Source organism: Solenopsis invicta, chromosome 10 (genome assembly GCF_016802725.1).
Source record: "Solenopsis invicta isolate M01_SB chromosome 10, UNIL_Sinv_3.0, whole genome shotgun sequence".
NCBI classification, from domain to species: domain Eukaryota; kingdom Metazoa; phylum Arthropoda; class Insecta; order Hymenoptera; family Formicidae; genus Solenopsis; species Solenopsis invicta.
The window spans coordinates 18,337,197-18,355,281 of record NC_052673.1 but is presented as its reverse complement, the minus strand read 5'-3'; the positions used below and the strand labels follow the sequence as shown (position 1 = coordinate 18,355,281).

At 28.9% G+C, this 18,085-nt stretch overlaps 2 protein-coding genes across 5 annotated transcripts in view; one reads left to right on the top strand and one right to left on the bottom strand.

Moving 5' to 3' along the window:
* Positions 1 to 18,085, top strand: part of LOC105197902 (calcitonin receptor) — a 114,547-nt gene that overhangs the window by 56,536 nt on the left and 39,926 nt on the right. The gene's annotated exons all lie outside the window — the stretch shown is intronic.
* On the bottom strand, positions 2,321 to 17,534 carry LOC120356855. Its single transcript, XM_039454166.1, has 17 exons — positions 17,259 to 17,534; positions 15,573 to 15,855; positions 15,005 to 15,190; positions 14,285 to 14,496; positions 14,011 to 14,182; positions 13,185 to 13,502; positions 12,768 to 12,912; positions 12,524 to 12,683; positions 7,966 to 8,154; positions 6,888 to 7,176; positions 6,345 to 6,530; positions 5,647 to 5,858; positions 5,492 to 5,524; positions 5,009 to 5,165; positions 4,041 to 4,358; positions 2,910 to 3,054; positions 2,321 to 2,792 (listed from the first exon to the last, which is right to left on the bottom strand). The coding sequence occupies exons 1-17, from the start codon at positions 17,397 to 17,399 to the stop codon at positions 2,636 to 2,638; spliced, it is 3,303 nt and encodes a 1,100-aa protein (XP_039310100.1). The 5' UTR covers positions 17,400 to 17,534; the 3' UTR covers positions 2,321 to 2,635.

The window sequence follows — 18,085 nt, the reverse complement described above, 5'->3', positions numbered from 1 at the left end:
CAATTTTTTAATTAGAAAAATTTCTTTGCTTTATAACGATTTCAAAAAGTATTGCTTATGTTTATAAGACCTCCATGATTTAACTTGTTACATAATTAGTTGTATATTAAATATCATTTAAAGAATCAGTTGTATTCATGATTATTCCAGTTTATAATAATAGCAAGAAGTATATGAGACACTGTGTTCTTTTTGTATTTGAATTATAGAAAATTGTTTTATAAGCTATTATAATTATTGTTATTAGCAATTCATTATTTTAATGAATTCGTGTATTAGAAGCTATATACAAAAAAATAATACAGGTGATTACAGTTTTTGACATGGCCCAAAAACAACAAAAATATTATTTAGAAATGTAAGTTAACATCACTATTATCAAATTAATTTGCAATTTAATTATGTTTTAATTTAAAACAACTGTGCGAAACCGAAAATAATAGTGTGCAGTTCAAAATCAATTAAAACGTATCAATATTATTTCACGCGAAGATCTTCTAAAACTGAGACTCATTCTTACTTGATTTAAAATAATTTTTTATCTTAGTTAGGATTTTGTTGCATGCAGTGTATTCTTCAAACTTGAGACTGTAATATATTTTTATTTATTTCGGTTTCTACAATATTATTTATTTGACATATTAAAATCATTAAAGAGATAAGATGTTGGCATAGACTGAACTTTTTATACTTTTTTTTTAATTACAATAAATAATATAATATTTTTAATAAAATATTTGATTCAAGCAATCTTTAGAAAATAGTATTATATTTTTAAATAAATTAAAAAATTAATTTAAAATATATTTCTTTATATACTTTATCTTAATTTAATAACATCAAATTATTCATTTTTAAAGATTATATTATTCAAATTGAATAAATATTATTTTAATAACAGCTATTTATTATTTGTTTTGTAATTATTCCACGTTAAACAAAACCTGTCTTTAATTAGACTACGTATTTATTTAAAGTAAGTTATTACGTATTACTATCTGATAAATAATCTTTTGATGATATTTTAATTTTATATAAATAATGATTTTCAAAATTAACTTTTATTTTAACTTAAGTTAATTTAATCTTAACGTAACTTTAACTGAGTTAATTTTTTATTCATATAACTTTTAACTTAACTAAATTAATTATATGTGCCATCAATTTTAATTTAATTTAGTTAAAAAAATTTATTAACTTACCCAATCCTGATTTTCCTTGAACCGTCTGAGTTCCGCGACCAACAGATTTGGTTTGAATTCAAATTCTTCCGATTCTTTAACTTCGGGTTTCTCATTTCCACGGTGAAAGTATGTTATTCCTTCCACCATGCTCGTTCTCTTCCCTTTTTCATTTTCCCGCTCCCTACCCTCGCGCTTGAGGGGTTCTTATTCCAAGCGATCAATACGTAACGATCTCTCTCTCTCTCTCGCTCTCTCTCTCTCTCTCTCTCTTTCCCGCGTCTCCTCGGCTCTCTACCTTATATTTATATGGTAGGATACATCAATCAATTATTTAAAAAAATAGTCTGTTTAATAATTTCACTTACCAGTCATTCATAGCAAAGTAAATTATGAATAAAAACGATAGAAGTGGTAGTGGCACATTTTTTTATTTACATGTTGATTTATCATTACTTCCTCACAATCATGCTAAGTTGAATTCATGTATTTTACGTCAAAAAATATACATAATATTTAAAACTACAAAACGCGTGACAGCAGTACAAAACTATCGTTTCAAAGAAAAAGCGCCAAGTGTATGTATATGCGCGTCCTCTTTTATTTCATTTCTTTTCATTGTTCTTTTAATCTAGCTCCAAGTTTTTGCTTATTGAAAATTTGGTATCTCTTTTTGAAAAAATAATCCTGTTTTGTAAATTAAATACTGCTATGTTTAGATAATCATAATAATTAATTGTAATTAAAATTCTTATGATTATTGTATTTTATTATGTAAGATTAGTTTTTTGATTATGACTTTTTTCCAATTTCGAATTTTCAAGAATAATTTTAAAAATGTAATTTTTTCAACACAAGTTTTAATGTTCATTGAATGCGTATTATGCTTGTTTGAATAATAAAATAATTATCTTTTTCTTTGACGTAGAGTTGTTTTTATAATGTAAAAAAGCTAAATACAAGATAGTGTTTATAAAAGTTATGTCATATTAAATTCAATTTTCTCTAAAAAAAACCCTCAAAAGAAAAATCTGCACTCCGTGAAAACAGGTATCTACTTTTGTTTTACATGAGGAAATCTATCATGGATACCTTCCCCTCTCGGAGAAGAATAGCATGAGGATTAACATAGAATCCTCAGTTATAATGGTATTTAATTAAAGTTATATTTGAAGACCTATACTATTTGTTTACTATTTGTTACCATAGATAGTACTGTAACATTTTCCAATCCCTTTAAGTTTAATTCGCAAAAACTTTTTGTTGTTCTAATAAATCATAGTTTGAAAAGATTAATCTTTATATTTCCATTAACTAAAACCGGCTCTGAACTTAAAACAAAACAATAGTGCCTACATTTTGTTAACTAAAAAATTTCTTTGAAAAGGAACTAGAGAATATTTATTGTAAATGGAAAAAGTATTAAAAAATTTTATCTTAACATAGATAAAGTTTTAGTGCCGTAACTTATTTTTCTTCTCTTCCCAATTCCAACTCTCTTCTCCTTTACGGAAGACATTCATTTGCGAATTTTCATCGATATTTAGATAATTGTATTTTCCCTGTGAACCGGTTACCGGTAACCATGAGTTTGTATTAGGCGTTGGATTCCTAAATCACATTGACAATTAACCATTAATATACATGTTTAAAAAAAATAGAAATATTGTGATTACAAAAACACGCTTAAAATATTCGCGAGAAAAGAAAACATTAAATTTCTCGTACCCTGTTTTGGCAAAATCCGTCCACATTTGTGTTAAGTGGTTTATCATCTTTCCGTCTTGCGAATCAATTGCTGGTGCGGTTACACCTAAATCTTTCATCATAGAAAAGTAAAACAAGTATGTCAGATCCTCGCCATGACTCGCACCTATAAAATATTTTTATTAAACCGATTATTAAATCATTAAATTAAATTAAACCGATAAATTAATTTCTAAATATTTAAATGGACAATTAATTTTTTAAACTATAATAAATATTATAAAACGAAATTGTTTTTCAGTCAGAAATTTAGAAACATTTTGAGTTATTTTATATTACAATTACATTATAAATGTATTTATATTCTCTAATATTAAAAAGTTTTTACATTTTTAGTAGGGATGTGCGGGTACCCGAGATTTCAGGTTCGGGTTGGGTCAGGAATTTTTTTTGGGATTGGGTCGGGACCCGAAAGTTTGTAAAGTTGCTCAAAGGTACCCGAAATCGAGTCGGGTCCTGAAATCGGGTCAGGACCCAAAATCGAAACGGAATCCCAAAATTTTATAAATTTTAAGTACTCGGATCTAAAGTTGGGTCAAACATTTAGATACTTTATACATTGATGTGAGAAAAAAATTACTAAATTTACGTAAGGCATTTCGTTTATATTGAATTACTAAATTTGAATACTGTCAATGAAATATTTATTTACAGTACATAAGTATTTACTCAATAAAAAATGATAATTAAATTGATGGTCACTCCTAAATAAATATATATTTACGTTCGGAAAAAATTTGATTAGGGCAATACTCAAACAAATAATTATTAAAATTTTGTAATTTTTTTCTCACATCAGTGTTTAAGGTATTTAGATCTATGGTCGCTTTTTGACCGTATTTTAGATCCAAGTACTCAAAATTTACAAAATTTTGGGATTTTGTCTCAATTTCGGGTTTCGACAGGATTTCGGGACCCGACTCGATTTCGGGTCCTCACTTGATTTCGAGTACCCGAAATTTACAAACTTTCGGATCCCAACCCGATCCCGAAAAAAAAAATCCCGACTCGACCCGAAGCTCGGGTACTCATAATTTCGAGTATCCGCACACCTTTAATTTTTGGATAATTTTAAATTACGAGTGGCAATACCTTTGGACTTAACATTAAATATTTTCTTTATAGGGGAATTATCAGACTCGTATGAAAATTTATATAGATATGTCGGTTTGTTATGATTCAGCTTTGTCTGAATATCCACTACTTCCATTGTACCACGGCAGAAGAATTCGTCACTAAAAAAATTAACGTAATTTTCCATAGTTTCCTCTGATATTGCTTTATCCTCAAAATATAAAGATCGCAATTCCTCGACTGTGACTGATATCTTTGGTAGTATAGATAAAATGTTTGGATGTATGGCGATTTTGAAATCGGAATCGATTTTATGAATTTCTTCCTTAGTTATGTCTGAAATAATTTTAGAGATATTTTAATACTATTCGTTATATAAATTGTTGCATAATCAGTAATGAATAATTTAATAATGAATATTTCTTCAAGCTACAAAATAATATTTACATATTTATGAAAGAAAATCTGTCGTCAAAATTTTGTTTATGATATTTTAAATAGCGTAATCCGTTAAAAAAAATGAGATAATTACATATTATAGATAATGCATATTAAAATACACATTTCTCATACAGTACACTACAGTAAACAGCGAATGTAAGGTTGCTGTAATTCTATATAACATGAATATGACATGTTATATGTTATATAACATTACATCTATGTTATATTTGATATTTGTTAAGATTATAATTTTAACATCTTAATACATTATAAACTTATCTATTGTATGATAACGTTATTTTGCAACTAAAAATGTTCTGACGCATAATTATGATTTTTATATACATATGTACTGAAAAAATTATGAATTAATCAAACTTTACTAACTGAATATAGTTACGTACAACTTTATCCGTAAAATTTTTAAAAACTTGCTTCGTCATTTAATCTCAAAGTTATGTTATTTTTAACCGAACAATTTTTTATGAAAACTTAAGCCTATAAATACTAATATACTTAATGAAGACAAAAACAAAACTCACGTCCGCTAATATTATTGTATACAAACAAGGATCCCTCGCAACTGGTAAAACCTATAAGTAATGGTACCTCAACCCCGCGGCTCATAAACTTCGTTATATCTCCCGGAAAAACTGGATTCGAAGATTCGTGATCCAAAGTAGGTGTAAATCTCACGCCCTGGCAAAAATAGTATGTTTATTATGTATTGAAGTACTTATGAAATGGAAATTTAAACATGGAATTGTTTATGAAATGTTCACAACTGTCCGATAGAGACAAAACGTTACAAAACGTCTTTTATGAAAATACATTCTGTTTGCAAACATTTGCAACACATTCTGAAAACATAAAATACTTTTAGTAAAGCATTTCCTAAACATTTGTAAACATTCCGAAAACATACATTTTTTGAACATCTAGGTTTTCATAAACACTTCAATAAATATTTTAAAACTCTAATTAAATATATGCTCAACACTTAAGCAAACATCTTATGAACATACTATTTTCTCCAGAGAGCTTCGCTGTTGAGTTTCCTGCGAAGAAGATATTAACAAAGATGAAAAAAAGTATATTTTTTTCGCATAACTTGTATTGTAGCTTGCATATTGTAATTTATTGCATTCGTGTAATTACAATCAAAAGTTTAAATAATTACCTCTTCCGTCGAAAAATACTTTTCTTGAGTCTCTATAAGCTTCTTCGCATCGATTGTTTTGAGAAATTCGTAAACGACTTTCGGATCTGTGGTTGCTTTTCCAAGTTTCTCGGCAAGCCGGAAACCTATATTTGTCGAATGTGATTGTTGTTCAGTATAGGCCCAAGGATTTCTCATGACACCGCTTTGTACTATCGCTTTGTGAAATAAATCTGTAAAACAGTTGTAACAAATTAATTCTAATTTATCATCATAAAATCTTTTTTTATTTTTTGTAATGTATAAAATATTTTCATATCAATTTTAATTCTTGTAATCACATTGATCCCTTAATGATTTTGATCGACCTTGCAGTACTGAAAATTTCTTTTTTTCTTCCTTTTTCTCTCTCTTTCTCAGGAAGTTATTTTACAATTGAAATTTGAACTAAACTTTTAAAAGTTACAAATAGAAAATGTTTTATTTCTTATTTAAAATGAACTAAAAATTTCTTATTTTAAATTAACTAGAAGAACGAATATTATTTATTTAATACATTTGCGAAACTTTTCATTTTTCGAACATATTAGTGTTTGAATGGTTCTGTTGATAAAAAATTGTAATTAAATTATGAATAAGTTTATGATTAATAGGATAGGAGATAATTTAAGAATTTCAAATTATTGTGATATATCAATAAATTTACATCGACATAATACCTTTGGCTAATGGAGTCAGAGTTAGACAATGTACCATGGCTCCGCCAGCACTTTCGCCAAAGATAGTGACATTTTTTGGATCTCCACCAAACTGTGATATATTTTTCTGAACCCATTTTAATGCCAAGATTACATCTTTTATACCTTGATTACCCGTTGCCACTTTATCGTAGAGGTTCAAAAAACCTAAAATTATTAATGCATTGTTTTTGTAAAATTGATTCTTAATTAAAAGTAAATGTAGATTATATCGAAATGAAGTAAATCTTGCTATAATTTGTTTCTAATCACTGTTTATGTGAGGCGCAAAATAAATAGTCCTACATGCAAAAAGAAATGAGATTGTAAACGTATTAGATACAGATATCGATATAATTTTTTTTTGCGAGAGTATATTTTTAAAGCGTTTCTATGGTATGATCTAAAATAAAAGTATATCTAAGAGACATAATTCTTACAATAAATCAAATCTAACATTTGCTGTATTAAAATACAGGATACAAATGACAATACAGTCATTACATATGGGAACAAATAACTTACCTAAAGCACCTAGTCTATAATTCAAGGTAACCAAAACTACATCTTTTCGCACGATGTAATCGGGTCCGTACATGAGTGCACCACCGGAACCCACAGAAAAACCACCGCCGTGTATCCATACCATTACCGTACGCTTCTTCCCAGGTTCAATTTTTGAGGTAAACACATTTAAATAGAGGCAATCTTCATCGCCTTCAACTTGACGTGTTAAAAAGCTCATTTGAACAGCCATGCTTCCATATTTCGAGGCGTCTCTACTACCAGACCATGGTTCTGCTGGTACCGGATCCTATAAAATATGTAAAATGTTTTCATATACAGGATGTCATAGCATTCGCGCGCAAGTACACTCTCATATCATGTTACATGCGTTACGATCCAATAACAAGATCGAAACGTACAAGTGATTGAAATTTTTGTAATAATTAATTTTCTTGTATTGTACGCACTAATAACAACGGCAGCTTAGAAAAGGGCTTTAATATCGCAATGATTGTGATTGATTCATTTCAGTCATTTATATATTTTTATTACTATTTTTTAATATTATTTTTTTTAACTTTCCTTATATATAATGAAAAATAGATTATGTAATAATTATTTAATATACTGATAAACACTTTTATCAGTAGTCTTTATTTATCATAATTTTCTCACAGTGATAATTCTTCGTATTTTTTTAAATCTTTCTAAGATACTAAAAAAATTATTAGTTAATTAATTGATTGATTAAGCCCATTAAATGATTCTTTTTTAGTCACAACAAAGTCTTGTGTAATTTTATATACATTATTAAATTTATTAAACTGCAGGTTGAATAAATTTTTTATCTTCAAACACATTTCTAAATTGAACGGGAATAGTAGTTAATATCACAATATTGATAATCAGAATTTAATAATAATGAAGCTAATCTATTATGCATCTTTTATAGCAATGACGTCAATCCCTTCTTCAAATACTATAAAGAATTTGTTGCGAAAAATAACGATTAGTTAATTTAATTTATTTGATAATTAAATAAATTTGTAAGAAATCTTGTAAACCTGTTTGCGATAATGCAACTTTATGTACCTACTTTGAATCTGAGCTCTCCGACCGGCGGTTTCGCATATGGTATTCCTCGAAAGGCGACATAGTAGTCGCCGTAAACACCCTTTTCTGTGGTACCAATTAACTTTCCTTCATGTACTTGTATTTCGATTTTGCCGCTATCCATGATGATGAAGGCGTTAGAAGAATGAACAAGATCGATGAGTTTGTCGGTCTATACTGTATTCAAGCCGGTTTATACGCCGTAGATATACACTCTGAGAAAGATAACAAGCATTTCAAGGCAAGATAAATTGAAAGCTAGGTGTTTCAATTGAACTTTATTCACTGTGATGACGTTATGCATGTTACATAATGCGTACAGTGTAACATAACAAAGTTTCAGTGTCATTCTTATGGCTCTTCACAACTGTGAAGACTCTATGCATCTTGTTATTCCAAGATGTGCGAGGAGCATGAAGAATTGCTCCCCGATGTACTATAAATGTAAATCAACCTATGGAGTTATACAAATATAATTAAGGAAAAGATAAATTCTTCTTATTAAGCACAGAATTGAAATCTACATAATAATCAGTGAGCTAAAACTACTTGTAAATGTTGAAGTAACCAGATAAATTAGTTTATATTCACTTTGATTGCTATCATCGGAAAAAATCTGGTTGCGTTAATTGGAAATTTGGTATTTCAATACCAAATTTCGTTCAACCAGTATGTCCGCTCGAAGCGAATCAGAATTCTTGTAGAACGAATCATCAGATTTTTGAATTAATTTTTTTACAGTTTATTAAAAATTGTATTGTTAACATATCTCTTATTTGCTTTTGTCTTTGAACCAAATTTTGGGATTTGCAGGAGAAATTATTTTATTTAAACATCGGTGAAAAATCTTTTAATGCTACGTTATTTATTTTATTGTGTGTAATTTTTTCTTTATGAGAAATAGAACGCCACCGCGTCCATTTGATGGTAGTGGTAAAATGTCGCAAAGTGCTACGTACCAGAAATTGTGTAGATCCAACCGGAAATTGTTAACCAAATTCTTCTAGTTATCACGTCTAAATATTTTAGTAGCATACCAAAATAATTGATTATAATAAAAAGAAAATCTATTTTTACCAAAATTTGCTTAACTAAACACCTTGTCAATTCAATCATGGTTGTTTTTTTCCGTGCGAAATTGGTTTTATGGAAATTAGCGAGATAAAAGTTAACGAATTCCGAAAGAGACAAGAAATATGTGACAAGTACCACGATTGTCGATCAATCGAAGAGGTAAAAAGTAAAGAATAGAAAACAAAAAGATCACATTGTTGATTAACCTTTAGATTGTGATCAATATAAAAAATCTATGATAAATGCTGAGGCTATTTGAAAATAAAATATTTGTTTTGTTATTTACATGTAATTGTAAATACTTAATGATACATTTATAAAATTTATTTTTTTAATATTATATAAAAAAACTTAAAATATTATAAAATACTTTTTATATATTGTTAACATATTTGTTCAGCATAAACAAAAATTATATTATTTTTGTCTGAACCATATTGTCTGTAAGAAATACAAGCGAAACAATTGAAGATATATTTAATGTAAGCGATAAAATATATAATTCTTCTATATTACCTTCGTAAAAAGTGGCTACGTAATAAAAACACCCCTTCGTTATTAAATCCTAAAAGGAAAGACATTTGAATCTCACGGCTTATATATTTCTTTAGAATTTCAGAGAAATGTGGATTCGATGTCTCGTAATCCAGACTGGGTAGGAAGCATAGATTAAAACGTAATCTCTTTTGATAAAAAGATGAATTAAAATAGACACGTATTTCGAACAGTATATAATCGAATAAAGAACTTCACTATTTCGGCCAATAACATTTGTAAATTTTCTATGAATTTTTTTTTACGTCACTCGTTTTTAAAAGCTTATATGCGACCTGCACATTATCGGAACCTACAAAAAACCACCACAGTGTATCCATACTATTAGCGGACGTTTTTCCGATGGTTCGATTTTCGTGGTGTATACTTTTAAATAGAGGCAATCCCCGTCGCCCTCAATTTCGCGCATGAATAGATTTATTTGAACGGTGATGTTTCCGTGCTTCGAGGCATTTTTATCACTGACCCGTGGTTCCGTTAGTACCGAATCCGAAATATATAAAATTATAAACTATATTCAATGCAATATTTAGAAGAAAAAAAAAATATATATATATATATTTCAAGTTTTGTAGCTTATGCTATTATAATTAATTTGTGAATATAAACCTATAAAGAAAACTGAGATACTTTTTTTTCTGATCTTAAGGAAGATTAATTCTAAAGATTATCTTTTTGTGATTCGTTGAATTTGTTATCGCGTTAAAAACAAATACTACATTTATCTTAAATCTGAGTTCACCAATCGGAGACTTGATGTATGGTATTTCATGAAAAGCAATGTAACAGATATTATAGTCATCTTCGATAATATCGGTCAGTTTTCTCTCAGTGACTTGTACTTTTATTCTGCTCATGATAGATGTGCTGAAAGAATAATAGAGATAATTCACAAGAATATGTTTGTTCTTAAAATATGCATTAGTCGATGAACGCATCGATGATAATTTCTCTTTTTATCGTCTTTTTTTAGCGTATTTCTATTTTATTTATATGACTGGTATTTCAGTTATTAATACCGGTTATGTAAAATGAGAGAGAGGGATTAATAGATCTTTAGTATATTCTGAAATAGTCACGACTGTCAACTCTATCGTTTACTTGTATTATAAAATAGTTGTTTGAACTATGTATATAAATTAATTCTATATATAACTTGTATAATTGTCACTTTTATAATTGCCATCACTGTGAATTTTTCTCCGAGCATACGTAGTGATGTCATGATGCACAGTTTTATTTTAAAGCAACGCAATTAGAAACGATGTGCATCGGAGCGTATTAAGTAAGATGTTACGAATGTGTCGTGTGGTGATTGCTTTTAATTCTTGACTGATAGCGACGAAGGTAATAACCGAGTCGTGTTCTCTAAAAGCGGAGATATTGGAACATGTAATCTGCGTTCTCGATGCAATAGTGATGCAATCTTCACATCGTGTATGTTAATTTAGCAAAATATAATTAATCAGCTTTGTCGTTACGGATTGCATTTGCGTGTACTCAAGGGAATGTCGATTGCAACAGTATCATTTGTTGTGCCTCTTATTGTTGTCCCTAAAGTAGGAACATTGCAATATTTAATACGCATCGTAAATGCAAATCTATCTATAAAATTATAAAAACTAATTTAAAAAACATGTTATCTATCTTTATATATCGGAGTAGTTTTGTGATATTATTTTCATTCAATTGATTGTTTTGTACGTACAAGAGATTAGGAAATAACTTGCCTATCTCGGTTCTCTAAACAAGACTGAAGTTTTCAAAAATATAACATCTTTATATATCCGACTGATTGTATACAAACAAATTATAGGTGTGATAGAGAGAAAAAATTATCAAATGTGAGATTTAGCCTGTTTTTTTTTTATTGTCTCAGTTTTGGATAATATTTATAGTTTTATTTTTGAGTCAGCAAAGAAATAGACAGAAGATTAGTAATGCAATAGGTCAAGTCAGCTTAGATAACACTCTTATCATATATTTCAGACGAATTTGAGTTACTTTTAAAAAAAAATATGTAACACAATATTGTATCGTTTTTATGATAATGTAATGTCTGAGAAAAATATAACTTGAGAATTGATTTTGTTTACAATGCAATTCGGCAGTTGCTTAAAAAGTGGATCTATAAAAAATAATTCAGACTATTTTGATTATTAAATATACATTATTTAACTTAAAAATAAAATTTAAGTTTGTAAAAAATGCCGAATTAATCTATGCATTTAATATACATATAGATATAAAGAGAGAGAATATTTAGAAATGATAATTAATGCCTATAAAAAGCAACATCAATTTATTATAATTTATTATAAATTAAAATTAAATGGAATTAAAAAAGGGGCTAATGAGAGTCGCTGATGTTGGTGCGTATATTCTTTTTTGAGTTTATTCCAAATGGATTCAGTACGTTTCGACTCTGTTTCGAGTCATCTTCAGCAATAAATTTTTTTAAAATTAAATTGTCTTTTCAACGAAATAAAGATGTTTTGTTACAATTTCTCAAGTTTCAATTTTTTACTACATTTGCAAACAAATCTCAAATTAGTAATATGTAAAGGTAAAGTTTATTTTACGAAATTAAACAACGAATAATGTCCCATAATTTAATTGCACATCTCAACCATTATTTTAATTTATAACATCTTCAGTAATAAAAGTCAATTTCAAAATTTACATAGACAAGAATATTAATATGTCTGTCTATACATTGTAAATTTTATAACAATACTGAATATAATAGCAATAATTTTTATCTTATCTTATTTTTTTTATAAACAATTTTTTATATAAATATGATTGTAAATACAAGATATTTTTACAATACAACAAACTAGTATTTATACAATCGTAAAAATTATGAACATAATTTTAATATTAGTAACGTTTTAACAAATATAATCTCATAACTTGTGTTTTATATTTTTCCAATCACAGCGCTGTTCTCCTTTACGAACGATTTCCATCCGAGGTTTAATATCAATATTTAAATAATTGTATATATTTCCGTGCTTTAATGGGGTCCATTTAACCGGAGTCAAATCCGTAATAGCAGGCGTTGGATCTCTATAAATGTAAATTTGTAATAAATTGTTAATACATAATTAAGATTTCCATAACGTATTCGCAGAAATATTAAATGTATCATACCCTGTTTTAGCAAAATCTGTCCACATCTGCGTTAAACGATTTATCATTTTATAATCTTCCGAATTAGGTTTAGGTGGGGACATATCTAAAGTCTTCATCAGATGAGAATAGAATAAGTAAAATAAATCTTCGCCATGAGTCACTCCTGCAAATATTATATGATAGATTAATTTTAAAAACGTAAACTAACTATTTCACTTTAAAGTAACATTTAATGTTCATAAATACTGCAAAATAACCTTTAGTCTTTTCAAGTGAAATATTTCTAAATGTTTGATACACGTTTGATTTTTTAATATCACAATCATAAACTCAGAATTGTTATTTAACATATCTTCAAAACATGATATGAGTGCACACGTATTACTTAGATGATTAAAAGCTTTTATGAGGTTTTAAATGAAATAGTGATATTACCTGGAATCGAAACGTTCATTATTTGTTTTGCGATGTAAGTTTTACTGTCATATGTAAATTTATACAAATACGTCGGCGTGTAACCACCAGAGTTCATTTGGATGTCGGCTACTTCCGTAGTGCCGCGATAAAACATGGCATCGCCCAGAAAATCAGCGTAATTTATTAGAGTTTCCTTTGATATCGCTTTATTACCAAAATATAAAAATCGTAATTCTTCGACTGTGATCGGTATCTTTGGTAGTTCATTTAAAATGTTGGCCATTAGAGTCTTCTTGAAGTCGGAATCGACTTTTTTAAGAGTTTTTTCGCTTATATCTGAAACGATTTTCAAAACTTTATTGCTACTAATGACTACACAAAGCGCGTTGTATAGCACGTGGATAATATTTTAGTAACATATATGCTAAAAAATAATTTATTTCACTAACGAGAAAAAAGTGAGCAGGAAGCTATTATTTTTCTTATGTGGCTCTCGTTAAGAAAAACATGGCATGTATGTAACATTAGATGATATTATATACCAAAATGAACAATGTATGTTTGATTATCATAGACTTAATTAAACAAATGTATAAAGCATATGTAAAACGTAATATTATTTTAAAACGAAATGCTTGCTGCATACATTTTTAATCATAATTAAAATTCTTATTTGTAAAAAATTCAAATATATTTATAATTATTTACATAACATTTGTTTAATATTAATGCGTACATATTATACATCAGTGATATCAATATTATTTTTAAAAGATCATATAAAAATGATAGATAGTAAATTCATGCATACAACGGCTAGAATTGCAAACGCAAAGGCACTTACGTCCGAAAAATGAACTGCATATGAGAAAAGATCCTTCACAGCCGGTATTTCCTAAAAGGAACGGCACTTTAACTCCGCGGCGTACTAACGTGCTTGGATGTTCCGGAAAGAATGGATTCGGCGATTCGTAATCTAAACTGGGCGTAAATATTAAAAGAAATTGTAGACGATCCTGAAAGAACATGTTGCTAATGAAAATATTTCACACTATCTGTTCGTATAATTAATTGCACTTATACGAAAATATAATGTAATAAAATATTAAAAAACTTACTGCTTCTGTGAGAAGAGAGTGTATCGTAGTTTCTACGAGTTTTTTCGCGTCGACTTTTTTAAGAAACTCGTAAGCGACTTTTGGATTTGATGTCGCTTTTCCAAGTTTCTCGGCAAGTTGAAAACCTCTGTTCATCGTTTTGTTCGTCCATTCAGACAATGCCCAAGGATTCGTAGCAACGCCGCTTTGCGATATCGCTTTATGAAATAATCCTGTAAAATGCAGTCAAATTTAGTTTAATACATTTTAACTAATCGTCATCAATTTTTTTTGTCTTTCCTTCAATTTAATGATATTTAATATTTAAACCGATATATCATTCTAAGTATTCTTTTAATCATTATTCTTTGATTATTTTAAAATTAAAAACAATTTTATTATAAAAAAGTATTTTGAAAAATTTTTAAGTTTTAATTTATATTTATCATCAAAATTTTAATTAAAATTTTAAATAGAAATTCTTTTAAAACATACTTTACTCGAGATTGATTTTATAGTAATGGAGTTATCTACTTTGTTGAAGCAAAGACAGAGAAAGAAAAAGAGAGAGAGAGAGAGAGAGAGAAGGGAGACTTAGGTATCAGCATTTGCTTTAGAATATATTAGCATTTGTTTTTGTTGAAGAAAAATTGAGTTTAAAATAGCCAAAGAATCTTTGAATATTAAATAAAGTTTGCGGATTTTACATCAGTGTGTATCAATAAAATTCGTAAATTGTACCTTGGCCTAACGGAGACAGAGTTAGATAATGCACGATAACTCCACCAGCACTTTCGCCAAAGATAGTGACATTTTTCGGATCTCCACCAAACTGTGATATATTTTTCTGAACCCATTGTAATGCCATTACCGTATCCTTCAGACCTTGATTACCCGTTGCTACTTTATCATTGAGGTTCAGGAAACCTAAAAATCATGAATACGTCTTTTATTTGTAAATTGACAAAAATTAAAAGTATATGATCAATTATATATATTTAATAATAATATTCATCCTTTAAGGTTCCTTTTAAAAAACATTTTTGCTTTGAATGACACAGACATATTAACAATACAAGATAAATTTAAACACCACTGTACGTGATAAAATAAAATATTACTGCACGTACGTATCATATGTGCGCATAACATACCAAGCTATCTCTAAAATATAAACTATTTTTAAAAGAACGTCAGCACGCAAAATGACTTTTTTGCAAAAACAAGTTTTGCAGAAAAACAATTTACTCTGATAAACGTGAGACGCAAAGTATTACACAATTTCGTGTCGAGCTAACATGCAACGTACCAAGAACCCCTAGTCTGTAATTTAGCGTGACCAGTACGACGTCCTTCTGAACAATATAATCAGGACCGTACATGGCGGCATCACCGGAACCCATTCTAAAAGCACCACCATGTATCCACACCATAACTGGTCGTTTTTTCACGATATCTGTTGTATACACGTTCAGGTAGAGGCAATCCTCATCGCCTATCACTTGGCGTGTCATTAAATCAAATTGCACAGCAACGTTTCCATGTTTCGAAGCATCTCTGCCGCCGGACCATCTTTCCGGTGGTAGCGGATCCTGTATAGATAAACGTTGCCTTTATTTAGAATTAATCTGGCATGATTCATATTTTTTTCCTAACAATAATATCTCGCACGCATGCAATTGCAGCCGAAATTTTTTAATTTCTTCTAAATTTGATAATTTGTCATGTTTATCCGCGTGCATGAATGTGTGAAGAAAATTAATAATTCCTCAATCTGACACATATAGATCTCGAGAATAGTTTCTCATTCTGAATATTATACTATTCATTTATCAAAGTTTTGCCGCGTGTATTTATGTTGCGTCGCGTCATCAAGGAGCGGATCATTAATTATGACGAGAAGGCAGAAGTTCATAATTGCGTGTAAACAAAGTTCTTGAATTATAATCGGCTACATTAATTTTTAACTCGACAGTCAATAACAAGTAATAAAATATCTGCGTAAAATATTTTGAATTATATTATAGTATACTCGAACTATGATAATTTTAGACGACTTTTAAACAATTTTTCTCGTACATCGTGTAAGCCCTTGAGATCCGGGAGCCCTAAAGCCTAAAACCTTAAGATTAAGTAGAACTTAGGTAGTAAATGAATCGACCAATTACAATCGAGCATAAAATAGTGGATTAGCTCGACAAGAACGCTGTGATTGATCGAACCGTATATTGCTTAAGTTCTAGTGTTTTTGCTTTTGCTTTAGTTATACGAATCTTATAATAAAAAGATTAAAATTAGGAATAAATCGTTGCATCTATTCGAATCTAAAAATGTACCGTCGCAATTTAATGTTAATATGTGAAGAATTGTGCATTTTTTTTCTTTTTTAATGGAAATGTCAGTTTTTCCGCGAAATGATGATATGTTAATAAAAGTTTTCTAGTAATGTTACAATAACAAATCTTGAGAAAAGTTTGCAGATTTTTCTTATTCCAGAACAAAGACGAAGTTTATTTATTTATTTTTTATTTTATTTTTTTATGTACACATCTCCTATACTTTGAATTGATTATTTAAAATTTCAGACTTCATTAACAATTTAAAATTTAAATTATAACTTGAGGAATCAGCGCTCATTATAATATTCCTTTTTTCGCAACACATTTAAATTTTATACTTGATTTCATATATTTACATTTATCTATAAATGTGTTAAATGTTTTCAGAATATCATGCTTCGTAAGTGTAAAGTCCAAAGGGTAATGATCGACTAATTCTAATTTGTCGAATAATTTAATTAAATATAACGATTCAGAGAGATAAATAATAGGCATTTTTTTTTAATTATTGAAAACTCAACTTGTTACTTAAAAATTTCAACGGAAAAAATACAAAAGAGAAGAGAGTAAGAAAGACAGATAAAACGAAGCTATCGGTCGAATCAAGATTGAAGTTAAGCGCTGTTGAACGCGCGGCTGTAGCGAAAGTTATTCACCTTGAATCTGAGCTCGCCTACCGGCGGCTTCGCGTACGGTATTCCTCGGAAGGCGACGTAGTGACCACCATAGGCAGCTTCCTCAATGATGCCGATTAATCTTCCCTCATTCACGTATACGTCTACTCGGCTGTTGTCCATGATGGATACAATGAAAGAATGACGAGAGAGAATAGCGTTAACGAACCGTTGGTTTACGTTGTGAGACTACGTATGTCGAGATACGATTATGCAACCGTGTATATACTCGACTGCGACTGATTGTCGGAGCCTCGTGTGCAGTGGCCCGACTGGCTCTCATCGAGGAGAGAGTGGGGATTAAATGAAGAGAGGAAAGTTGCTGATTCGTTATTTTATTAGTATATCGTGTATACTCTGGCGAATTAAGATTATTTACATGACTTTCATACGTACATTGTTTCTTATAGTGTGATAAGTAACACGTAAATAGTATTTAAGAAAAAAATTATCGTATTTTATAGACCTAATCTTTGCAAAGTACATTAAAATTATGTTCTTTATAAAGTTAATATAAATAGTAACAAAGATATCAAAACATTTTTAATACTTTTTGAATTACAAATTTATTGAAAACTAAATTTACATTCCGAATTAAACTAGAGAAATTAAATTTTGAATTCTGGACAAATTATTCATAAGTTCACTAAAGTTCTTTTTATTTTTATGTTTGCGGTTATTTTAAAGTTTATTAATAGCTATGAAATCATACTTTTTGATCAAGAAGTAGATATATAGGTGTAATCTTATATATATTATGTATCATATATACACATATTACGGACAAAACGATGAACCCGGGTTTTCAA

Excerpts from the sequence above, each read along its gene's own strand:
- LOC120356855 (XM_039454166.1), bottom strand. The coding sequence starts at position 17,399 with ATGGACAACAGCCGAGTAGACGTATACGTGAATGAGGGAAGATTAATC. Across the intron at positions 14,497-15,004 it reads TCTGTCTCCGTTAGGCCAAG|GATTATTTCATAAAGCGATA; the intron begins GTACAATTTACG and ends TGCATTTTACAG. Across the intron at positions 6,531-6,887 it reads TTATAGACTAGGTGCTTTAG|GTTTTTTGAACCTCTACGAT; the intron begins GTAAGTTATTTG and ends TAATAATTTTAG.